The sequence below is a fragment of the Hypomesus nipponensis genome, chromosome 10 (genome assembly GCF_054491055.1).
Source record: "Hypomesus nipponensis isolate SF chromosome 10, ASM5449105v1, whole genome shotgun sequence".
Taxonomy (NCBI): Eukaryota; Metazoa; Chordata; class Actinopteri; order Osmeriformes; family Osmeridae; genus Hypomesus; species Hypomesus nipponensis.
This window is the reverse complement of record NC_140370.1, coordinates 6,673,675-6,698,093: the sequence shown is the minus strand read 5'-3', so window position 1 is coordinate 6,698,093 and position 24,419 is coordinate 6,673,675. Positions and strand designations below refer to the sequence as shown.

At 42.3% G+C, this 24,419-nt stretch overlaps 4 protein-coding genes across 5 annotated transcripts; 2 read left to right on the top strand and 2 right to left on the bottom strand.

Moving 5' to 3' along the window:
* Positions 1–516: 516 nt before the first annotated feature.
* vcpip1 (valosin containing protein (p97)/p47 complex interacting protein 1) lies at positions 517–7,785 on the top strand. The gene is given in 5 exon segments (XM_084708418.1): positions 517–2,257; positions 2,260–3,291; positions 4,572–4,658; positions 4,951–5,267; positions 5,270–7,785. Coding segments are annotated over 5 exon segments (3,537 nt in total). The 5' UTR covers positions 517–648; the 3' UTR covers positions 5,762–7,785.
* A 541-nt stretch (positions 7,786–8,326) lies between these two features.
* Positions 8,327–12,128, bottom strand: LOC146271110 (transcription factor BTF3 homolog 4-like). 2 transcript variants are annotated; one of them, XM_084708102.1, is made up of 7 exons: positions 11,988–12,128; positions 11,355–11,410; positions 10,737–10,850; positions 8,979–9,180; positions 8,799–8,858; positions 8,552–8,634; positions 8,327–8,402 (listed from the first exon to the last, which is right to left on the bottom strand). In XM_084708102.1, exons 2-6 carry the CDS (start codon positions 11,406–11,408, stop codon positions 8,588–8,590), a joined length of 477 nt encoding a protein of 158 aa, XP_084564228.1. In that variant the 5' UTR covers positions 11,409–11,410; positions 11,988–12,128; the 3' UTR covers positions 8,327–8,402; positions 8,552–8,587. The 2 variants fall into 2 exon arrangements, with proteins under 2 accessions (XP_084564228.1, XP_084564227.1); XM_084708101.1 differs by having other exon boundaries at positions 8,327–8,634.
* A 521-nt stretch (positions 12,129–12,649) lies between these two features.
* txndc12 (thioredoxin domain containing 12 (endoplasmic reticulum)) lies at positions 12,650–15,487 on the top strand. The gene is made up of 7 exons (XM_084707531.1): positions 12,650–12,862; positions 13,504–13,564; positions 13,693–13,745; positions 13,885–13,958; positions 14,092–14,161; positions 14,417–14,500; positions 14,585–15,487. The coding sequence occupies exons 1-7, from the start codon at positions 12,760–12,762 to the stop codon at positions 14,662–14,664; spliced, it is 525 nt and encodes a 174-aa protein (XP_084563657.1). The 5' UTR covers positions 12,650–12,759; the 3' UTR covers positions 14,665–15,487.
* Positions 15,488–15,816: 329 nt separating this feature from the next.
* gipc2 (GIPC PDZ domain containing family, member 2) lies at positions 15,817–23,974 on the bottom strand. Its single transcript, XM_084707251.1, has 6 exons — positions 23,405–23,974; positions 18,649–18,834; positions 18,005–18,185; positions 17,506–17,618; positions 17,327–17,408; positions 15,817–17,157 (listed from the first exon to the last, which is right to left on the bottom strand). Exons 1-6 carry the CDS (start codon positions 23,669–23,671, stop codon positions 17,006–17,008), a joined length of 981 nt encoding a protein of 326 aa, XP_084563377.1. The 5' UTR covers positions 23,672–23,974; the 3' UTR covers positions 15,817–17,005.
* Between the last annotated feature and the right edge of the window lie 445 nt (positions 23,975–24,419).

Here is a 24,419-nt window from a genome sequence, read left to right as displayed (position 1 = left end):
CCACCGTTCCATGGTTTTTCAAAGTAAAAGTGGCGCTTCCAATAAATAAATACATATTAATAATGTGACTTTGTTTACGCTAAAGAAATAGTACTCTGAAGGTTAAAAACTACTTTTAATCGTCATATTTTCCCTCTTCCGTCTGGACTTTATCTTTTATGTTGTCATGTGTTTTCTTTGACGAAGATGAAGAAAGGAAATGAATCCGTCTTCGGGTTAAATTGCTGAAAACAAACCCTTGAAATGTTGCATTGTGGCTCTTGTAGTTAAATATCTGATTCTAGATATACACCATCAGACCATTGTGAGACAGAAACACACAATTATTCGCAATAGTACAATATAAAGGAATATGATGAAATAATTAACATGTTCAAACAATTGTTTTAAACAAAACACAATAAAAAAAAATAACTAGCTGCACTTAAGGTACAGTCAACCAAACTACAGGTACCACGATCCACTGCGAATTACGTATCGCAACACACAGTCGACTGAGAAAAACGGACTGCTTCCGTGTTGTTATTCTGTTATTCCGCTAGTAAGTAACAAGCTAGCTACGTAAGTGAAGGCAATTTTGATAGTTCTCTGTCGATTAAACCATAATGGTTTTGTAAGGTTGTCACATAGTGTAGTTTTATTTCCAAAATGTCAATGCTACAAGGCTCCAAGAAGAAGGACAAGCGTATTTTGTCTGGTACTTGCCCAGACCCAAAATGCCAGGCGAGGCTATTCTTCCCTGCTTACGGCTCAATTAGCATCGAATGCACTGAGTGTGGCCAACGCCACGAACAGAAGAATCTTTTAAATGTGGAAGAAGTGACTGATCCAGACGTTGTGCTTCACAATCTCCTTAGAAATGCTCTCCTCGGTGTCACTGGAGCACCGAAAAAGGGAACGGAGTTGGTTAAAGTAATGGGGCTTTCAAATTACCATTGCAAGTTACTATCTCCTATTCTAACTAGGTATGGTATGGATAAGCAGTCGGGCAAAGCGAAATTACTAAGGGAAATGAACCAAGGAGAGATGTTCGACTGCTCACTCTTAGGGGACAGGGCTTTTCTAATCGAACAAGAGCATGTCTCCACCGTCGGCTATGGCAAGGACAGGTCAGGCAGCCTGATCTACCTCCATGACACTCTGGAGGAGATAAAAAAAGCCAACAGCAATAGAGAATGTTTTATTCCCGTGCATGTAGATGGAGATGGACACTGTCTGGTCCATGCTGTGTCCAGGGCACTGGTAGGCAGAGAACTGTTTTGGCATGCCTTAAGGGAGAACTTGAAACAAAACTTCAAGCAAAACCTTGATCGCTACAAGGCTCTCTTCCAGGATTTTATTGATGCTGCTGAATGGGAGGACATCATCAACGAATGTGACCCTCTGTTTATCCCACCAGAAGGTGTGCCACTGGGACTACGAAACATTCACATATTTGGTTTGGCAAATGTACTTCACCGCCCCATAATCTTGTTAGATTCACTGAGTGGAATGAGGAGCTCTGGGGATTACTCTGCAACTTTCCTTCCAGGTCTAGTGCCAGAAGAGCACTGTAAGGGGAAAGACGGAAAATTCAACAAGCCCATATGCATCGCATGGAGTAGCTCAGGGAGGAACCACTACATCCCTCTAGTGGGAATCAAGAATACAGTGGTTCCCAAGTTGCCGGCTAGGCTTCTGCCCAAGGCATGGGGTGTGCCACAGGAGCTCATCAAGAAGTACATCAAGCTGGAACAAGACGGAAGCTGTGTGATTGGAGGAGACAGGAGCTTGCAAGACAAGTACGTAATGAGACTGGTCAACGCCATGGAGGAGATCTTCATGGAGAAGCACGGCATCCACCCCGCCTTGGTGGCAGATGTGCACCAGTACGTTTACAGACGGACGGGTGTGATTGGAGTTCAGCCGGAGGAGGTGACGGAAGCGGCCAAGAAGTCTGTGATGGAAAACCGTCTGCACCGCTGCTTGATCTGCAACGCCCTCTCAGAGCTCCACGTGCTAGCTGAGTGGCTGGCGCCAGGTGGCAAGCTCTACAACTTGGCAAAGTCCACTCACGGGCAGCTGAGACCTGACAAGAACTACAGTTTCCCGTTAAACAACGTTGTCTGCTCTTACGACCCAGAAAGGGACGTCCTCATTCCAGACTACAAGCTGAGCTCTCTAAACACCTGCAACTGGTGCCACGGCACATCAGTGCGCCACATTCACGGCAACGGCTCGATCGTGTATTTGGACGGAGACCGGACAAACACCCGATCCCAGGGGGGAAATGTGGATGCGGGTTCAAGCACTTCTGGGAGAATAAGGAGTATGATAATCTTCCAGAGGCCTTCCCCATCACCCTGGAGTGGGGTGGACGTGTTGTGCGGGAGACGGTGTACTGGTTCCAGTATGAGGTGGACGTCACCCTGAACAGCAATGTCTATGACGTCGCCATGAAGCTTGTCACCAAACATTTCCCGGGGGAGTTTGGAAGTGAGATCCTTGTACAGAAGGTGGTGAACACCATCCTGCATCACACCGCCAAAAAGAACCCTGACGAGTACAATCCGGTTTCCATCGACGGAGCGCACGCCCAGAGGCTCACCGACGGGGCTGACCCTCAGCAGGCGGCTGTAGACAATCAGCCGCCCACCAAGATCATACTCACGGGTCAGAAAGCAAAGACCATCCACAAAGAAGAGCTGACCATGAGCAAGGCCGAAAGGAACCTCCAGCAGAGCATCAGAGAACAGGCCTCAGTGGCCCAGAAGAGGAGGACTGACCAGTTGAAGCAGGAACAGAAGGGACAGGGTCGACCATCTTCCCCAAGCGGTGCTTCAGAGGGTTCCTCTTCCTCTGCCCCAGCCACTCCCACCAAATCCTCCTTCTCCCCAACCTCCAGTAAAGAGAAGAAGATCCGTGTGACAACCAGTGACGGCAGGCAAGCCATGCTGACTCTCCAGGCCCAGACCACCTTTTCAGAGCTCCAGAAGAGCATTACGAAAGAGTTTGCTGTCCCTCCAGCCCAACAGTGCATCCGCTACGGGTTTCCTCCTAAAGAACTTTGCCCTCCTAAAGATGGGGAGGAGAATGAGCCGGTGGCCTTGCAGCATGGGGACCGGGTCACGGTGGAGATCCTGAGGGGACCAGACGTCCCCTCCTCCGTCCCTCGAGCTTCCAGTTCACATGCGTCCCTCCACTCTGTAAAGAGCGATGATCCAGTGACTTCCAGTAGAACGAGTAACAGAGAGCTGCAAGACAACATCGACCTTGAGATGTCCTCTCTCTGCCTCCTAGCAACCTTGATGGGTAAGAAAGAGGAAGGGTTTGTGAATGGAACTTCTCTTTGCATTTTTGCTACCATGAACATTTACAAATTCCATATGCGGCCTACTGTAACAAAGGTGTGGTATGATTTGAAAAGATATGAGGTCATGGCTTTAGATATCTAATAGCCTAGTTATTCTGCGTGAAGTCACTTGAATGGCAGACTTTGTTTTGGGGAAATAGCCTAACCACATGAGACCCTAAGAACAGGGGTAGAATTGGTGATGCATATTTCAAATCAAATGTATTTGTATAGCCCTTTTTACACGCAAGCATGTCACAGATGGCTTCACATACGCCCATATTTGTTTTAGATAGATAAATTCACTGTCAAGACTATCTCTTAGAATCAATAGATCATGTCCATTAGATCATTCAGTCAACAATAAAGGCCAGTTTGTCAGATGATCCAAAATGTGATAGGTGTGAGATGCCCCAAACTACTACACACAGCATAAGTGCATGCTGTTCTTGGATTGGTTACAAGAGGCAGGATGAATAACAAACTACAGGTATTGAGTGACTAGTGAGCCAAGCTTGCCAAGGATGGATCCAGGTCCAGAATAATCACTTTTTTTCCCCACTCAATATAATTATAATCAACTAAAGTGGTCTTAATGTAGGCTATATCATTAATATTGTTTTTAAAGGCCATATTACAACTTGTTTGGCAGTGAAATAGAGAGAGCCATGTGGATTTGCTGACACAGACAGATCTCCCATCCCTCATCTGGCTGCCAACAGGGTCAGAGTTGAAAGTTGCATTCAGCTGGGTGGAGCATTCAAGAATAGTTTTGGTTAGGCAAGAGTTGCAGGGATGTGATTGACAGGTAGAGTAAAGGATGATCATGGCAGCTCTGTTTGTGTTTGTGTGCCAAATAATACATAAAACCCCCCTGAATGCAGCTCTGGTCTCTGAAGGTACTCCAGGCCTTGCCCTGCCACAGAACGAGAAGGCTGATGGCTTGTGAAGTTATTGCTGGTAGCTAATCTGTAAAGTGGGATCAGACGTGGATGTCTTGTGATTGGCAGATGTTACAGGGCCAATCTAATCCTTCCTTACCCCCTGACGGGGCACATTATTTTATTACAGCATTTGGTTGTCTTTGCGTGTGCATAAAAGTACATGACCTCAACATCTTATTATCCACACTGCTATACACAGACAACTACGTGACATTAACCATAATAATGATTTCGATCTGTGTTTTGTTTATTGTAGAGTTCTGGTATGATATCCGTTTTTTGTTCTTTCTTTGCAGGAGAGGATGTCTGGTCATATGCAAAGAAGCTGCCTCATTTATTCCAGCAGGGTGGAGTTTTCTACAACATTGTGAAGAAAGATATGGGTATGTTGCTGTATTTTATGACATGGCTCAACAATGGGATTTTATCATAGCTTCTTATCATAGCTGTAGATTTATATTTAGTAAAAAATAACACAATTACAGGGAGTTCATATTTACTTGATTTCCCTTCCAAATGTATCCCACGCATGTTTAAGGTAGAGGTGCCTTGTTTCTTCATTATATATTTTTCCGATCAAATATTCGTTTTTTTTGTGGAAGTACATTCATGGTCATCTTAACATTTGTCAAAGTAACAATTTATTTATAGCCTCTCACAATCTTTCTCATGCAGGACTGCTGGACGGCAAGCACTGCACCCTGCCCCACCTCAGCGGGAAGACGTTTGTCTACAATGCTGCAGAGGAGCGTCTGGAGCTGTGCGTGGACACCGCGGGACACTTCCCTGTTGGCCCCGACGTGGAGGACCTCGTCAAGGAGGCCCTGGTCCAGCTGCGCTCTGAGACCACTTCCAGGAGCCGCGAGGGGAGCCCATCCCACGGCCTACTACGTCTCGGCAGCGGCGGCGTGGTGCGCAAGAAGGAGCAGCTCCAGAACGTCACGGCCTTCCAGGGGAAAGGTCACTCCCTGGGCAGTGCTCCCCCTGGCTCCTCCCCCCGGAGCACAAGCCAATCACCCGGCAGCACAGCAGCGGCGTGGACCTAAGCGCCAGTGTGTCCCGAGGGCCCGACCTCTCGGACATCCCCGAGGACGCCACCAAGGAGCTGGTACGCATGGCGCCTGGGTTTGTTACCATGAAGGACAGCCGAAACCTGGACCCTGACATGATAGAGGAGCAGAGGAAAAAGCTACAGGAAATGGTCTCCTCCATCCAGGCCTCCATGGACCGCCACCTGAGGGAGCAGCAGAGCATCGCTGCAGCCCCTGGGGGTTCTGTGGAGCGGACAGGCGGGGCCAGGATACCCGCTCCCCAGTCAGGCACGGCCAACCCAGAGCTCTCATCTATGGACGTGTCTGCGGAAAATCTACAGAGGGAGGTGGGAGCCAAGCCCGGAGGGAGAGATGCTAGCTCTGAAGAGCTGGAGGAAATGGATAGCCAGGATGCTGAGCCTACAAATGTGATGGAGCCAATGGATCATTCCTGATTGAAATTATCTTAGTTTTCTCTATTATGATACCGTAACCTCGCCCCACCCCCCCAGTTTGACTGGTTGCCATAACTGTTTGTGGGAAAACGCTTCAGGTGGTATCTACAGCTTTGGTATCCATTGTGTTTCTGTTGTAATTACTGCATGACTAAAGAGAGGTTTCAACCATTTTTGCCTTTCGATGACAGGCTAAATGTTATTATACGAAACATGCACCAAGGTCCAAGGCTGGTCGCTCATGTGTTAAATGCATTCCTGTAGATAGCTGCTCTTCACGTCTTAAGATAATGAAGGGTATGACAGCTTGAGGAGATGATTCCCCCCACCCCACTCCAGCAATGTAATGTCTGTCCGCAAAAAAACCCCAACATACTTCAACCACCGCACTACCATTGACATGAACGCACATATCATTTTTTGCTTCATTGGCGTATATGCATACATGCAAGAGGGAAATATTCCAAACTGTTTGTTGGTTGAGTGTGTCTCCCAATGACTAATCTTTGATTCCTAATTAAGGGAGAGCCACTTACAATCTTAAGCATATGTCCTAAAGCAATTATCAAATTGTTCCAATATAATGTTTTTTTTGAGTGGCAAATATTATAGGAAATGTCTTTGGATCCCATGTTAAATACAAATATATGACTAATAGGAAATATTTCTGGTGGAAATTGATTCTACAAGCCAATTGTCTGCTATAGACCAACTGGTGTGTGAATATTGATAGTAGTCGGATATTCGGATGCATATTTTCAATAAAATATAGCCTAGAATTAAATAAGTAGCCGGTTGGAAGCAATTTTAAGAATCATTTGCATAATCTTACAAAATCTCATTGTAAGTGATACCTTACTAATGGCAATTTTATTTTTCACTCTTGTGGCTTGAACAGTAAATGTGATACAGGGGATGACATATTTAGTCACTTTAGTCAAAGATTCTTAACTCATTTCAGGTTAAAGATTAATGTCATGTTATTCTTACTCCAAAGAGGACTCCAGAGAACATTCAGGAGTAAATGTATGGAAACATATGATATTGCTGTCAAAGTGCGATAGGAAATCAGTCAGAGATGATGAACCTCCCTTGCTGAATCCCTGAAAGACAATGTGTTGTGTCCATTTGATCTCACTTAGCCTTGAACTGAGTGCTGCATCTCACTGTGGGTTGAGGTGTTCACAGATTCATCTAAGTGCATTTGATTGTAAGCCTGTAGACAAAACTAGGACACGCTTCACATCCCTTCTTCTCAGCTTGTAACCGTGTAATCATCATTCTCTTTCCTTATATTTATAAAACAAAGCTATCTTGCTTTGTTTATCTGAATTTCATTTAAAAACTGGGTTGAATATCTTAAAGCAGAAGTCTCAATAATATTCAAACTCAAAGTGGCCATTGAGGTGCAATGGCCAGTTAGTTTACACTTGTGTTGCCAACCCCAAAAAATTTTGGTTTTCAAAAACTCCTTGTTGCTTTTGAATGACATGGCTGCCATCGTCAGTTTATGGCCTTAAATCCTTGAGTCTTACTAAATATGGGCCTGACTTCTGTGCAAGGTTTCTTATTCTGGCAAACACAGGGGTGAACTGCAGGGTTTTTTTTTCTCCAAGTGACAGGGTTTTATTTCCAGTGGAATAAATTCTAAAGCTTAGCACTTTTAGAAAAGGAGGGAATGTCAATACAGAACATACTAGCTATACATAATATAGTCAATGATATTGTCAGAGGAAAAAATTCAAGGAAACTTGCCTAACTCGGTTAACACTGATTCAACAAACTTCAAGTTTGTTTCTTTGTGACTGCTGTACTTATTTACATGTATTGTAAGCCAGTTGTATTATAATAGTATATATTGTAGTATACTTTGATCTGTACAGAAACTTGAGATGTTCAGTTCCTTCATTTTGTTTTGTTAACTTCTCTCGTTTGCTAATAAAAAGATTCGAGATACCACGGCTACACCATTGCTGTTTGCATGTGTGATGAATTTTCAACCCAACAATAAAGGAATTACTTAAGATTTTGTATTGTTGTCAATAATGCACTTTCCATTCTTTTCAGTACAGCTAGAAGGCCAGGATTGGTATGCTGTTGATTCATGTGTTTATTATGGGCAAATGTATGTGCTTCAAATAATTCAGACAGTGTTTACCACCATGGTAATATTGTCAAATTTCAAGCTTACATCAGTTCTAATACAATTCTATATCTGCAAGGTTTGGTGCAAGGTTGAGATTTTCTGCAGTCTTTTTGATCATCACAATGTTCTACCTTTCTACTCACCAAACAACTGGTTGCATAGAAATACTCTTTTATCCATTGATCGGTCATTCTCCTTCACTGACATTTCAGTTACACCCTGAAGTGTGTTTAAAGACCTGGGTAGTAATCTCCTCCACAGAGATTTGGGAGCTGAACAGCAAACAAATATTTGTACATACTTCTAGTTACAATTCTAAAGCCCTAAAGTTATGGTGCTGTTGAGTGGCAGTAATTTCATAACATTAATATCACTTTCGTTAAGTATGAAGATACAACACTGAGAAATCACACAACACATTTTCATGAATCATTTTCTTTAATAAACAATACATTTTAAATACAGGATCATCCGATTGACGCTTCCTTGACAGTTCTGAAAGGCAAATTAAACCGTAGTATTTCTTGTTAGCAGAGGTCCACCAAGTTAAAATACAGAACACATCCCTTGATGGTTGTCCTTGATATTATGATATTTCTCCAACATTGCAATCCTCGATTACATTATAACTGTAACAAATGCACCTTTGAGACCAAATAAGGGTGGATGATGGTGACTGATTAGTTGGCTTCATCCTTTGAGGCTTCATCAAAGTTTTCTACAAGATCTGCAATATGGACCAGATAGAATTGCTCAAGGACAGTCTCAAAGGGTTGAAAGGTACAAAGGGGTTAACTGATTGTATGACAAAGGATATTGGTCTAAAAGACACCAAAATGACAGTTACCAATTCAATAATTCTACAACTATTAATGGTCACAGAATCAATACCTGGAACGTCATCATCTTCCTCTTCAATATCTTCTGGTTTGTTTGCCTTAGTTTCCAATGCTACAACAAGGAAAAAGAAAGTTGGATTTGCATGAAAACTAATATTTTTCGACAATGTGCTCTCCCATAAGACCTACTGGGTTTGCGTGTGCTAAATAAGATGTAGGAGATTCAGCCCACCTTGCCGGGGGAAGTGCTCTGCCAGTTTCCGCAGGCTACTCAGACTGTCAGCCCCCAGCTGGCTGAGGATCCCAGGCAGCATCTCAGTGAGCTGTTTGGTCTCTGCGTGGCCAGTGATGGCAAATGTGTTTGCTGACAGTGAGGCTTGAACCTTTGGGTTGTTAAAGTGGATCACCATCCCATCGTCCTTTATCATGTTTACCTTGGAGGAAATTGCAAGTCATTTAACAAATGCTGGTTTGCCAAAATGAATACACAGGCTCAACGTGAAGCTTTTTAGGTTGCCTCACTGTTCTTTGGCAAAAGGTAAAATCATTTAAACTTGCCTCAAGTTATTTCTCCAAGAAGTGTTTTTTTTTTACATTATTTGAAACTCTACTTCCGTAAAAAATATGCATGTTACGGACAAGCGTTGATGTGAACATGTGGACACCGGGAATTAAACTTAATCCTGTTTGTTTTTTTACATTACATTAAGTCATTTAGCAGACACTCTTATCCAGAGCGACTTACAGTAAGTACAGGGACATTCCCCCCGAGGCAAGTAGGGTAAAGTGCCTTGCCCAAGGACACAACGTCATTTGGCACGGCCAGGAATTGATCTGGCAACATTCAAATTACTAGTCCGATTCCCTAACCACTCAGCCATCTGACTGTTTTGTCACTATCTGTTAATATCAAAACATTACCAAACAACACACACATTCAAACAAAAGAACTGAGGAACAGCGCTATCAAGGAGCTAACGTTATAGCAAAACTTTACATAAATTTGCTTAGCCACAGACTCAAACTGGCGGTTCCACATCACATTCCGTGAAAAAAGCGAGAAGTGCTTACAGAGAATTTGAGACTTCAACATGGGTGTAGGAGCCATTTGTACTTTAGTTAGATTTCTTTGAATTGAAGGTTGAGCCTATGACCCTGCTGGCAGAACTAATTATTGACACCTGGAACGATTAATTGGTATCACCTCACCTGTGTTAATTAGGAGGTGAATAACTACTAGACCAGTGGTTCTCAAACATGTCCTCAATTACCACCTGTCCTGCATGTTTTAGATGTTTCCCTGCAACAACAAACCTGATTCAAATAAATGGGTTGTTATCTAACTCTGTAGAAGCCTGGTAACGAGCATTCATTTGAATCAGGTGTGTGGGAGCAGGGAAACATCTAAAACATGCAGGACAGGTGGTACTTGAGGACAGGTTTGAAAACCACGGTACTCGACAAAGGAATTGGGCATAGCGTTTGGTAGAGAGCCTGTCGTGTGGAATGTTGGAACTTAATGCTGGGGACACACTAAACAATCTTTTTAATCTTATAAGATTTTCAAACTGTGAGAGACCACAAACATGAGGACAAAAAATCCTAGATTTAGCCGTTTTGCTCCTACAGTGTGTGGTCACTCTTAACACACTTCACACCAAGGGAACATCTAATAAAATCTGCAGAACCAAGATAATCGGGACATATGTTACCAAGGATTGTCGGAAGGGACGAAATCGTCCCAATTATCCTGTGGTGTGGTCCCAGCATTAGAGACGCTAGCAGGCATATAGTTTTTCAACTGCATCTATTTGTTTTATTTGCATCAATATTTTTAGTTGTAATAGTTGCATCAAGTTGTACAGTTTACTTTATTATTTATATTTTGTGACAACTCCTAAGTTTATTAAACAAACTGAACTGTTGAAAACTCCTATGGCATCAAGATGGAAGTGACTCATTAGAGGACACTACAATAGGAACAACATACCTCTTCAATACCAGCAATGTTGTTCACAGCTAGTTTCTTTAAAGAACTCTGCAGTTTTTTGTCATCTGCAGTGGCCGTCCTGTGAACCACCTTTTTCTTCCTACGGGCCGATCCCTATGGGCAGAGTAGATGGAGTTGAACAGTATTACAATACAGATCAAAAATTCACATGTAGGTTGAAAGGATAAATGCAAAAAAAAAAAATACATGTCAATTATGGCACCATCTAGTGGAGGAAAGAGACATGATCCTGCGACAAGAGAACGGACAATGACAGGCCTCAACAGTCATCAGGTCAAAGCATCTGTCCATAATAGAAATGCTGAGGTAGGGGGAAAAGGCTGGCAGGTCTTTTGTGAACTTAGCTTCTGCACCAAAACAGTAAGCTCCTGTTTCAACACATTCCATTACCTCAAGGATGAATAATGTACCTACTACTAGAGCTACAGATCCTCACCTTCAGCCTCAGTATTGCATCAGGCTACATTCAATCAGTATCAGCCTACATTAGGGCATAATACGTGAGGGTACTCTAAGCAATGTTATGAGTTATAATCTAATGCAGGTGACCCCAGTCATTTAGCATCACAAAACAGCAAATACATTTGGGACTTGTACCTTTCCCCCTATCCGGACTTGAGCCTGGAGTTTGGCAAGCTTTTCTTGGTTCATAACTGTTAGAAAGAATGAAGAAGACCATTTTATGTCATTAATAATGATGCATCAAGAAAAAGTAACACAATTACTTGTATTCAGATTATGTAATTAATTACACTGACCCCAAGCTAACACAACAGCATAATTAGATTTACCGAGGGGTGAACAATTAGCTGTAAGTCACAAACAATATATTTCTACAACGCTCACTAAAGCTAACTGTTAGCTTACTAGCTGAACTATAACGCTAGATAATCCAATGTAACAGGTTACTCGCTAGTGCTAGCTAGTTGACTTGCACTTTCATCCAATTTAAATAAGTACTAGCTAGATTTAACGGTGGTGGCACTAACAGTGGACTATGTGATTTAACTATACAAATGCGTGATTCATAGAAATATAAAACTGACAGTAAAAGGAGAAGTTAGCTAGGTGGATTGATGTGTCAGAACACGCTAGGTAGCTAAGCCTAGCTACGTTAGCATGCTGGTAAACAACAATCTAATTATCGACGAACACTTGCGTATATGACTTAACATAATACGATTGTTGTCCTTTGTACAGTTGTTGAATTATAAAATCTGAAATATTTACCTGTGTCAAGACTGTCGTCAGTAGCTCTCTGGTATTGTTCGTACTAGTACTGATTACCCACTTACCCAGGCTACCTCACCATCTGCAACACTAGCACGAGGTGATGATGATGATTCCGGTGTTGTGCCCTCAGATGCACCCCCACCATGAAAAGCACACCCTCGCGGGAGCGCGCACAAACCACTCGAAATGTTGTCTTGATATCGCAACCAAACGGAGGGGAGACAGCCGGATACTAGTCCCCTTAATATACAGTAAGAATAATTTGATGCAGGTCCAAACACTGTTGTGAAACAGTTGTTTCACCTACGTTGCGATATCAAGACATCAAAACATGACTAAATGCAAGACGACATTTTAAACTTTTTTATTTGAGCATGCTTTGCTTTTCAGGGTGGGGGTGCATCTGGGGCAACAACACCTGTCAGAGTGAAGGATAGCTGTTGACCACTAGGTGGTGTTATGGCATTAAATCCAGACACAATTATAGAAAATTATAAGAAACACCTATTTCCCTTCGTATTTACATTATTTTACATTACATTCATGTTCCCAACCTATTCTTAAACACTAACCCTGAAATCCAGAACACACAATTGTTTGGTAGCTCATCGGTAACTTTTATTTTGAAACGATTACATTGTGTTCAAGCACTCTGTCTCTCATCCTGTCACATGGTACATTATTACCGGTTTCTGGTACAACTACTACTAGCTAGCTAGAAGTTGAAAGTAGCTAGCACAAACAGCAAGATTGTTGTAAGGCCACGAATATGCTGTCCCCCCGTGTCAATATTGCTTTGTTGTCCGCTTTTCAAGTACTATTTTCGTTTTCCTATCTTCATAAGGTTGCAGCTGAAGAAGGGAATAGCCGAGGTAAGCATATCATTAATGCGCACGAATGTTTAACTGTCTGTAGGCTGCAGGAGTGAAAGGAAGAAGGCGGTACTGTACACGGCTGCTGGCCACTTTGCTGTATCAGATTTTGCTCTGAATTAACAAGCAATAACCTAGCTAGTTAACGTTAGCAATGTATATTTTGGGTTCTAGTTACTAATAGTGTAATTTTCCATAGAGCTTTCCAAGTTGACCAAGTTCAGCTTTCGTTATGCTTTAGTCATATCCTATTTTGAAAAGAAATATAAATGTGAACGTTTCATACAGTTTCCAGTAAACTTTCTTTGTTAATTCTGACTAAATACTTTGTCTGGCACAGGAACCGCTCACAGAAAATACATTTCTTATCTCCCAAGGTCTATTATTGGTGATATAACACAGACTCCGACAAAACATGTAAACAATCTGCCATATTATTAGGGCCTAGGGGTCCTAAATTCTGATTTCTGATTCTATCATAAAAGTAATAGCCAAGTTCAAGTTACACCATTCAGCCGGATGGCAAATAGTGTGTATGGCCCTCTTACCACTCCCAGAGACACACCCCTGCCCTGCCATCGTTTCTCTTCACAAAGAGAGAGGTGAAGCCTTCCCATTGACTCGTTTGTTTCTTTAAACAGGATTTGGGGATAATATCCACTGGAGAAGCCTGGATGATGGGAAGAAAGAGGCAGAGGCCAGGTGATCAAGTTACTCTTTGAAATGAGAACCTTTTACCTTGCCTTAATCAGTGATCTAGGTGTTGCCTGAACAGTTGTTCTTGTGCTTTATATCTACTCATTTAATCAGACCACTTTTTCTCTTGACAGTGGATTGCCGTTGATGGTCATTATTCACAAAACTTGGTGTGGAGCCTGCAAAGGTGTTTTTCCCCAAAATGTTCTTCCATATTAAGTTGTTCTTGCTTAAACCAGTGATTTGTTACATGAGTATGTTATTGATACTAGCTGAGAAAAAATAGCTAGATTTTCTAAAGGAATATCAACCCTTTTTCTTTTCAGCTCTGAAACCTAAGTTTGCAGAGTCTAAGGAAATCTCTGAACTGGCTCACAATTTTGTCATGGTAAATCTGGAGGTAAGAATAGGCCATTCTTTGACAGAATTATTCTTTCAGGCTTCCTCATTATACCAGGTTGTAGGTAGTTGTGTATGTATATTGTGTATGTAGATGTCTATGTAGTTGACTTACCACAGATGTATTTCAACAGGATGAGGAGGAGCCTAAGGACGAGGCCTTCAGCCCTGATGGTGGATACATTCCTAGAATACTTTTCCTTGGTAAAAGAACACTCTTGCCTGTATACTTCTATAAGCACATCCCTATGACACGCAACACCCCTTACATTGACATTTAGCAGACTTAGTTACTGTAAGTCGCTCTGGATAAGAGGTACATTCCCCCAGAGGCAAGTACGGTGAAGGACACAACGTCATCAACTTTCTGATTAATAGCCCAACTCTCAATCCGCTCAGCCATCTGACCCCCCCTCCCCCTTAATTGTTTTCTGTTGCTAATACCCATGTTTCTCATAGATCCCAGTGGCAAAGTTCATCCTGAGATAACCAACACAAATGGGAATCCCAACTACAAGTATTTCTACAGCAATTCAGACCAAGGTATTAATCTCATAGAAGTAAATAATTACAAGTGTGAGTGTCTGTGACTAACAGGTTTGGTTGTGACCCCTTCTCCTCATGCAGTTGTATCTGGTATGAAGGAGGCCCAGGAGAAGCTGACAGGTGATGCCTTCAGGAACACCCATGTTGGAGATGAACTGTGAGAGACAGGAGCAGGGTGTAAGGGCTTTCTTCCTGAAAGCCGCTACCCAAGGCAGCCGGTGGATACTGTACGTAGTCTAAAATCCACCCCATGTAGTTTTACTTCTATTTAAGTGCACATTTGACATCTATAGTCATATCATACATATTTGTCCATCTTATTTTGAGGATGAATGCAAGTCTCATAGCAGCCAAGTCTTCAAGCAACCGTCCATTTGACACCGGTGCTTAAGTAATGTACTTTTCATACTGTTATTTCCTAATAGCCATTTCCAAAATGTTACAGTAGTGGAAACTGTCTCCTTATTTCCAGATCACAAATGCTGTGTATAGTCAAACTACTGTACTTCAATAAATGCCATATAAATACTCTGTAGAGGCTGAACAATCACTCAAAATAGCCCCGTAACTATCAGGCATCAAAGTAAACCTTAACTGTCAACATTTCACTTGGATGTCAAGGATATTTACAATAATGTGCTTCCAAGTCCTCTAGAGTATTCCCATATTTTAAAGAAAAGCTTCATTATATCTGGGGCCTTCTTTCCTTTAAATTCTTTAGCTTTTGTGGGGTAGCTAAATGTATTGAAATTAATATGTCAGTTGTTAAATTCTGCCAATTTTGGCATAGTAGGTTATAAAATGTATCACTATTTTACAGTTAAAGTTTTTGATGTTTGGAAAATTATTTCCAACTGGTTCATCATTTTGCCGGCTTTGCTAAACTTGTTTTGAAGAGCATATTAACAAAATGAAAGGTTCTGTTGTCATGTTGTATTTTGTATATACACACCAAAGTGTGCCAATAAAGTTTGTTGTACTGAATGATTTGATAAGGGTTCATTTATAATATAACTAAAGGGCAGAACTGTAAAACTACATTTTAACGGGTTACTATATACCAGAAGATGACATCACTGCCACATATCTGTTACAGAATACCACTGTGTCTTTAACCCTGTAGTATAGTATCTTAGTCAAACAAATACAATTATTTAAATACAGAACATATTTTATCAAACCATTTACCATCCCTTATGGACAATAAAACCCTTAAGAAATAGATGTACAATTATCTGTAAACTGCATGCTAAACATTCTTTTGCTAAGAAAAATTAATGTATTTACAACAAACAGGCTTCAAGATGGCAGAATTCAGAGATAGATTTCAGTTTAATGGTGTGCCAGGTCTTAAGGCTGTAAAAAATATATTTGACAAATGACAAATTTTAATTGAACAAATAAATTAAAAACAAAAAACTTTCTATTAAAATCTATTTTATATCTTAATTACGCTCTAGCACTCTGTACAAAAATGCTACTAAAAGATAAGGAATGTTAGTTGAAATTGTGCCATCACTTCTCCTTGGTCAAGATAAAAACTTGTTGTGTGATAATCCAGTAATCCTTTACTGAAAAGGGAGCACAGAATCTAAGGCTATTTCACTCTTTTTGTCTCACTACCATGACTTCTTTCTGGGTAGCCATGCCCTGAACAGACTATTATCTGCAGTACAAGATGCATGGTGCACATAAGGCAGAGTGACACCTATAATGATACAACCCAATAGGATTAGGTCACACAATGCAGTGTCAGTCAAATTATTTGTGAAATAACTGACAATGGTAAACCTTCATTCCACCATGCTGTTGTATCATACAAAGATATGGAGTTTTTCCCAGGTGAGGTTGATGGTAAGATGTCCTACAATGACACCCTGTGGAGGAGAGGTTGGAAAATTGAGGTCTCGGTCAACATAAAAATATAGCTATGATCACCACAACTACACTAATTACATATGCCACGTTCCAAAACGCAGCAACATTTTGACATGAGACATATAAAAAGCCTAAAAAAGTTTGATACATGTGATCAGTACACATATATATATATATAAATATATTTATCACTGTTATAAAGTAGTGTGATTACAATTAACTGATTTAGAGGTGTGTACCCTTAATAACCAATGTTGCACATTTCACTAGATTGTATGGTTCATGAGTAGAGCATAAATAGGAACAACTCTAAGAGGGTATGTAGATAGTCTAGATAATGCATAAATCAATGCCCTTTTACAACCAAGACCAATTCCATTGTGATAATATGCATTGTGGAATGCAGACCAATATGCATTTTGTAGCCAGCCGTTATGGCAGCCAAATATTGAACCCTTCATTAAGTCACTCAAATACAAAATTTGTCCCCAGTGCAACTACCCAGGAATTACAAGAACCCCCCCCCCCCCCCACCAAACCACGCTGCACACGACTTTGGACTTGGTGACATGATGTCCTGTGACTAAACGAAGATGATTCAGGGAAGTATCAGGAAATTAAAGACTAAAAGCGTCCCTGCTTGGCGTCTCCGATTGCCCCCCAGACGTCGAAAACAAACTCGTCCGGGAAGGCAAAGTCTCCAAGGGCCTCGTCCAGGGCCATGGCGAACTCATCTGGGTTCTTCTTGTCCCGCCCCACCTCCACCATAGTGGCAGCTGGGGAATAAGTGGTACTCCATGTTATTACAACTGACTATATGATGCTGAATACTTTGATTACATTTCGTGCCTGGATATGGTATGTGTGCAAAAGTGTTGATTTGTTATGTTGTCAGTAAGGTGCTCATCAACTGAATATTTAGTGGGGAGTTTATTGTCTACACACCCAGCTCAGTGTCTCTGATCCCCATGTAGCTCTCCAGGAGGTCATCCACCTTCTTTACCGCTTTCTCTTCAAACTCTGTTGGCTGGAGAACACAACAGGGTTTCAGTAAGGAGACGGGCCACGGGGAAATGTGGGCCCTGCCTGGAAGGTTGTGACCAACACCAGGGGCAGACACTCACCACCTCCTCCACAGTCGCCGGCCCTTTGGAGCGCAGTCTCAAAGTTCCCCTCCCTGTTCCTATCTTGTTCTCACTGGCAGGTTTGGTGCCCTTTGACCTTGGCTCAAGCATTTCTGTTGATCAGGGGGGAAAAAATATACTTTCAAAGACATTGTGCGGGAGAAGGGATGTTGTCATGACATTATGTGATGAAACTGACATTTTTATTTATATTGGGAAATTGCGTTCAAAAGGGTTTTACTATTTTTATTACAAGTGTTTTTGTTTTTATGTAAAGCACATTGTGCTGCAATTCTTGTATGAAATGTGCTATATAAATAAAGGCTTATTATTTTTGACTGTGGCACAATGGCAAGCCAGTTACAAAGATCATGGAACAGGGAAGGCATTCAAAGCAAATTCAAAGTAAATAAAGTAAATATACTTTGTTTTTGTCCCATAATGGTCCCACAAGCCACTGTAGGTGTAATGTGGTAAGGTGTTATGGCCCACCACTTACCAAAGGCCTTCATAGGTTCCACTAGTTTCAGAGTGAAGACCTTGTCTTTGGGCAAATCCTTCAGCATGCGGGCCACCTCATAGTGTCGTGTGCCCACAATGTTCTGGCCGTTTATGCACTCTATGTGGTCACCCACACAAATCACCTTCACTCCATCCACCACACTGCCCTCTTTGATGCGCTAAGAGGAGAGAGAAAGAAAGAAAGACAAATATAGGGAAAGATTCATTTGTTGTTATTATACAGGAGAGTTGACCGTGATAAGAACCACTTGTGTTTCTCAACAATATTTCAAACTTTCTACGTGGGACCAGGAGAACCTTTCATGAATGAAACTTGAAAAGCTTATAAGAGGACAACCATACACATTTCATTCTCTCTGCTCATGTAATATCTGTGAACTACCATGTGTTTTTTGGTTTCTGTTCATATGAACAGCCCGTTTGACTTGAGGGTAACAACATGTAATGATGAATTATCAACACAAGGGGGCATGTATGAGCATCCATTTTGAGATCTTCCAAACTCTTGAATGAAGACAAAAAAGCTGAAATGAGTCACAAATATGTACAGTTCTTGAAATCAAATGACACAAGTGATCTCAATGGAACATTTAATTTGAATATGAATATGTGCATGCCTACCTTTATGAAGGCATAGCCAGCTCCATTGTCTGTGATGGTGAGGCCCAGAGCCTCCTCGGACTTGTGCACCTCCACTTCCTTCTTGATCCCCCTGATGTGGGCGAAGATGAAGTCCTCCAGGCCGATCTGGCCCCCCAGCAACTTCTCCATGTCAATCTTGTGGGTGTTCAAGGTACAGAACAGGATCTACATACACACACACACACACACATATATATTTTACAAAAAGACACACACACACAAACACAAGGTGGTACTAGAAAGAAGAACCCAATGCTTCATGACATTTTATTTACTGTTTGTGGTCCTCTTACTTCAAACGACAGAATTTGATAAGGGCTCATGTCAAAGTCACTTTCAATCACTGACTGTCTGGAAGCTGAGCTGGAGTGACACCACACGGGGCATGTTAACAAAGAAAGTCGCCAGTGAGTCATGTCTTTATCTATTTGGTCCATGTTCCCTTTCTAGTCCTTCTGTGACCAGTGTGACTCAAGACAGCTGTGTGGTGCCTCCCTCTCCGTCAGACTGGGACCAAATAGACAGAGAAGGTGACCTTTTCCACCGTGCCAGTGATGAGAGACCCTGGCATCACACCTTTGGCTGCAAACTCTTGGCAGGACAGGGGGGGGGGGGGGGAGAATGCGATCAGCAGGAACACGATCCACTTGTAGCCTGATTTCAAAGCCCTTTAAACTGGGGCCGGCCAGTGAAAGCAGGAGGGAGGGGCCTGCTGGGGGTGAATCATTTATTCCGCCCTACCTCACACAGATGGTGCACCCAGAGCTATTAATATGTCCTCCTGTAAATCTCTATTCTTCTACGATCCCAATGCTAGCCCATGCACCAAAGGCACGATTTGCTCTTAAGAGTTTCACACTTTTGAAGGAATTCATTTTGTGTATATTTTTTTTAAATATATGTATGTATCTGTTCTATGAGTTGAAAACTGCCAAGTCATGTTCCCTGACTTCCGGGCGGTGTGAAAGAAAAGGAGTGATCTGTACCGGTTCATCGGTATGACCTTTGTGTGCAATGAGTCTCTGGCAAGAACAAAACGAATAAAAAAACAAGCCTTGCTCGGCCCCTTTTGTGTACCAACAGGCACTACGCACATACACATCAGCTGACACAGACACAAGCGTTGCCCTTGGTTACCAGGGTATAAAAGAATGGGATTAGAAATTGGGGGGGGGGCTTGTTAGAAGTGGGAAGCAGAGAGGGAGCCGGGGGTGGAGGGGGGAGTTAAAGTGGACGCTCTGCTTGGCTAATCTCCCTCCTACCAGGGGAAAGCAGGCCAGGGCATTACCCATGAGGCCGTGGGTGGAGGAACAGCGATACGGACGCCTACACTCTGTAACCAAGGTTGCAGATTACATCAAGCCTCTTCTTTCCTGCACTCAGGATGTTCCCGATGCTCCTTCCCTGTGCCTGAGTGTGTACCTCACTGTGTTTACACTCCACGCAGCTTGGGTACAGGGAGCGTCACTCACACTCCTCTCTCACCTCCACCGCTCTGAGTGACTGACTCAGACTGACACAAGTCCACAAACACCTCCCACTAGCCCAACCACCCGGCCAGCTAGCCCATGTGGACAAGCAGTTGGTAAGAAACTAATCTGTATCATATATTATACAAATACTAAAAGACAAACTATACACAAAGGAACAACAGTGTATTAACATGCGCACATGTAAACTGAACACTGTAGAATCTACAGATAACAAGTCTGCAACAACACAGTAAACAACATGCCTTTGTAGTAAGGAAAAGGTTCAACTTTTATGATGATATATCAACAACAGTGATGAGCGCTTATCCATCATCAGTGATGTATGAGGTTATCAAAATGGTGGTAGACAAGGATCAGAACATCGGATTGGATTAAGGGGGTTTGTAGTTACACACTAAACATATCTTTAGGAAGATTGGTCACAACTAATCTCGAACAGTGAGATTAAAATATGACTTCACAGGTATTGAAGAAGCATGGTTGAAGATGGAAAAGGTAATAGCAAACTGAATTGCCTTACATATTTTTCAATGAATAGAAAGGTCCATGCCTCAACAGGATATAAATGCCCATCAGCGTTTCAACCTAGACAATGATCAACTTTGAAGTATCGCTGACTAAGGAGTTTATGAGGGCATACTATAAACAACAGAAATGCCACTGAAGGGACTGATGTCAATTTAGTCAATGTCCAGACACCTAAATACATCCACATCATCACTTGAACGCTCCTCCCACTAACCTACACAGAGAGAAACAAACCCAGGCAGTAGTCAGGTGTTCACAGGTGACACTCACACTTGTTTTGCTAAGTCCTGTGACATAGGCTAACCCTCAGTGTCGAAGACACAGATAAGAGGCTGGGCGAAAGACTCCCCTGGCAACGTTTCTGTCTGCACTAGCTGCTGGAAAACAACTACTTAAGCCTAATGGTGACTACAAAATATTTTAATACGGCTGAAGTCACACCTGTGTTTTCAGCAGGAGGACACAGTACGTTTAGCCTCGACTTGCGTCTTGTCTTATTTGGGCATGTACACACTTGTAGACTGTGAAAAGCAACATTACCCCCGGGACTGTGCCAAGTGCGCCACAAGCCTACGCAACATATTAACGCTCAATTAGTATTTGTCTATAAAGAAACCATAATTTCCAACAAAAAAGGGAGTTGAAGAACAGAAGAAGAAACGTATTAAAGGGGGAAATGAATGAGATCAACATTAGCTCACCTAATCTATTCAGGACGTAATTAAGATCTACAATTCTATCAGAGTAAGCTCCAGTAATCTCGGGGCTTGATCTCAACATTTCTGAAATAATGAAAATAAATACTAACTAAACATATACCCGTGCAGACATGGAGGAGGAATACTTAAAGGATGTGAGAATGCCAACACTGTGCAGCGATCTTTGTCCCCTTATAACTCTTCAAGAACAGCTCATCAGACTTCTCTAGATGGGATGGTTACATTTAATTAATTAGCAGTATAATCTCCTTGAACGTTTGACTGTGAGCTTGAAGCAATCCCAACAAAGTAGGATGTTAGGATCATTAGACTGATACCGTGAGCAGTCTCTCTACTGTATTGTCTGCCTTTTGAGTTAAGGTGCAGGCAACACATAGGACGAGGCTACAGGAAGGCAGCATTTACATTCAAACGTTAAGCAAATCATTTCTGGGGAGTAGCCTAATGCTGGCAATCTGTGGGAACAGGTGAGCACATTGCAAGTCACACACAGCCACACCTTTGGTAAAACACAACTGCCTGTGAAAAGACTTTGACCTCGGTTGTAAAAAATGACTGCCTGAAAATATTAATATCCTCCTTTTTTTTTTACTGAAATATGTCTCCCGTGTAGGAACAAGCTAATAACTGTTGTTTCAATGACAGCAATCACTGTACTCGCTTTTTCAATTAACAATAATGATATTAATAGATTTTCATGATGAGTGCCCGATTTACATAGAGATACAGTGCTTCATGTTAACAACGCAACAAAAAAACATCAAGAAATGTTTAGACCAATATCCTGAGCCACTCTTTAAGTGCCAACTTTCATGCCACATTGATGGGGGCAGCTGGTGAGTTGAGATGCCCTGGTAGTAGTTAGAGTGAGTTAGTGCTTTGTGTTGGTGTAGGGAGGGAGTTGGCATTGGGCAGCCTCGCCGCCCAAGGGACTTCAAGGCTGGCCCTCGGCTTTTATCTCATTGGATTTAGGCTGTGCCCATTGTGCAGGATGTGAGGGACTTCCTCAGTCTACCATCCCAACATAACCCTCACTCCATGTAGGGGCTATCTGCCCTGTAACACACAGAAATGGCTGAATGGGACACCATGTTCATGCAGGAATTGTGGAGTGTGTAACAGCTTTATGAATGCTTATACCCAGTGCAGGTGTCCTTAACTGAGCAGACGTGCTCAAGCAAGTCAGGACACGGAAAGAATTGCATGTACTCAGCTGGTGAGTTGATGATATATTTAAAATGTCATGCCTCCAAGAACCTTAGGCGAAATGGGCGCTTTCTTCATTTTCACAAATGCCCATCAAACTTGTGGCTTGACTGGTTTCTAAGAAGCGCCTTCTCACTCAATTGTCAGCAAAGGTTCTGCACTGGTTGAGGAGGGAGGGGGAGAATAGCTTATGGCTCAGCTCAAATGTGTCCCTGGCTGATAGGCCGGCCAGGCTGCCTGGTATCTAGTCCAGCTCAGTGACAAAAGGCAGACATGTCACTCACAGATTATTCTACAAAGAACAGAACAAAGAGTCTGGCCTTGGAGGAGGGTTTGAAACATGCATTTGTCTACTACAGGGCCTTCATTTCACCCTATCTATAAATGCAGTGTTGGCAGTGTCTATGAAGATGGAATTTAACCCTTGTAATGTAAGTTCAATTCTGGAAAGGGGTCCTCCCTGGGAGTTGTCCAACTGCTCCTTATAGGTTACTAGTAGGCCTATAATATAAGTTTGGCTACATCTGAATATCAATGTAGCCTACGCAGGCCCCAAATCTGATTCATGTATTTAGCAGTTCACTTAAACTTTTAGAGGCAGGCACTCACGCTAGCGTTAGGTCACACCTTACACAAACATACCTCGACGTCCTCTCCGCTAACATAATATAATTTTTTGGCATGATTTGTTTCACAACAATCACACACAGTACACATCATTTGTTGTTGTTGTTGTTTGATCAATAATCTACTGCTCTAAAATCACAGAAGTAGTAGTCTATAACTTACATCTGGAGGACTCAAATTAAAAGTGTTGGCAATTTTCCCGTACAGTTCTTTTACGTTAGTAAATCCTTCAATTCTGCCCGTTGGGCTGCCGTTGGCTAATTGCGTATGGAACACTAGTTTCGGTCGCAGGTTGGCAGGTGGAGGTGGGAGTCCCGCACCGTTGACGGAGGATTTCGCTGCGCTTCCACCAGCAGCAAGCTCCTCATTTTCGACCAAATTGGAGCTTTCCTTCGTCTTGTTTTTCTTTTTTCTTAGTCCCAAAGGCATTTTAAATCCGAAGAGCACGTAGACGAGTCCGTCCGACTAGAACATTGAAGTGGCAACCTGTTGCGATCCTTCCTTCCGCCTACCTTAGCTCCCTTCTCCAGGTTTGACTTTGTTCCTAGACAGTGACTCAACGCTGTGTTGAAGTTAATATTCGAAATATTCAACAGGTAGGAGGCGTATACTGCGACGCCTTTCTCGCACATACAGTAGCGAAGACTGAAAACTCTGACAGGCTGGTCACCGAACAAAAGCTTCTCTGTTTCAATATGCTGAGAACGCACGCGCAGTAGGCTACGATTAGAAATACCCCTGAATGAAGCACGCCAGTCTATTCTACTCTATACCTGTCATCACAGGTAGCCTATCCATTTTCACTAAAACAACGATTCCTTCAATTCTGTGTTTTTACTTGGTCTTTTGGCATTTGATTATACCTTATCATCAGTCAAGTATCGTTGGCTTGGCTTAGCCCATGTAACTCATGACGACTCATCTGACAAATGTTATTCAGGTCATAGTCAACGGGTGATAACAGAAGAACTAATGTAGCCCTTCTTAAGACCCCTATATAGCTTTGTGATGCATAATGTGGTGTCCCCTGGTGGGATAATGTAAAGGTCACTGTGTCTGCAGCCAATGATCAACAGCTGTGCAGCTGTTAATGGACAAGGCAATATTTATTCAATCACTTACTTTAATGTATTGCCTGTCTCCTTGTATAGTGGTTGTAAACCCTTAATAAAATACA

What these genes read in the sequence shown, in the direction of transcription:
- LOC146271110 (XM_084708101.1), bottom strand. Translation starts at nt 11,408, where the DNA reads ATGAACCAAGAAAAGCTTGCCAAACTCCAGGCTCAAGTCCGGATAGGG. An exon ending in AGAGCACTTCCCCCGGCAAG is followed by an intron (nt 8,859 to 8,978) that starts GTGGGCTGAATC and finishes TCCTTGTTGTAG; the next exon opens with CATTGGAAACTAAGGCAAAC. An exon ending in GGAAGATGATGACGTTCCAG is followed by an intron (nt 8,635 to 8,798) that starts GTATTGATTCTG and finishes TCCATATTGCAG; the next exon opens with ATCTTGTAGAAAACTTTGAT.
- txndc12 (XM_084707531.1), top strand. Translation starts at nt 12,760, where the DNA reads ATGCTGTCCCCCCGTGTCAATATTGCTTTGTTGTCCGCTTTTCAAGTA. An exon ending in TGAAGAAGGGAATAGCCGAG is followed by an intron (nt 12,863 to 13,503) that starts GTAAGCATATCA and finishes TTCTTTAAACAG; the next exon opens with GATTTGGGGATAATATCCAC. An exon ending in TTGGTGTGGAGCCTGCAAAG is followed by an intron (nt 13,746 to 13,884) that starts GTGTTTTTCCCC and finishes TTTTCTTTTCAG; the next exon opens with CTCTGAAACCTAAGTTTGCA.
- gipc2 (XM_084707251.1), bottom strand. Translation starts at nt 23,671, where the DNA reads ATGCCTTTGGGACTAAGAAAAAAGAAAAACAAGACGAAGGAAAGCTCC. An exon ending in CTGGCTATGCCTTCATAAAG is followed by an intron (nt 18,186 to 18,648) that starts GTAGGCATGCAC and finishes CTCTCCTCTTAG; the next exon opens with CGCATCAAAGAGGGCAGTGT. An exon ending in CGGCGACTGTGGAGGAGGTG is followed by an intron (nt 17,409 to 17,505) that starts GTGAGTGTCTGC and finishes TGTGTTCTCCAG; the next exon opens with CCAACAGAGTTTGAAGAGAA.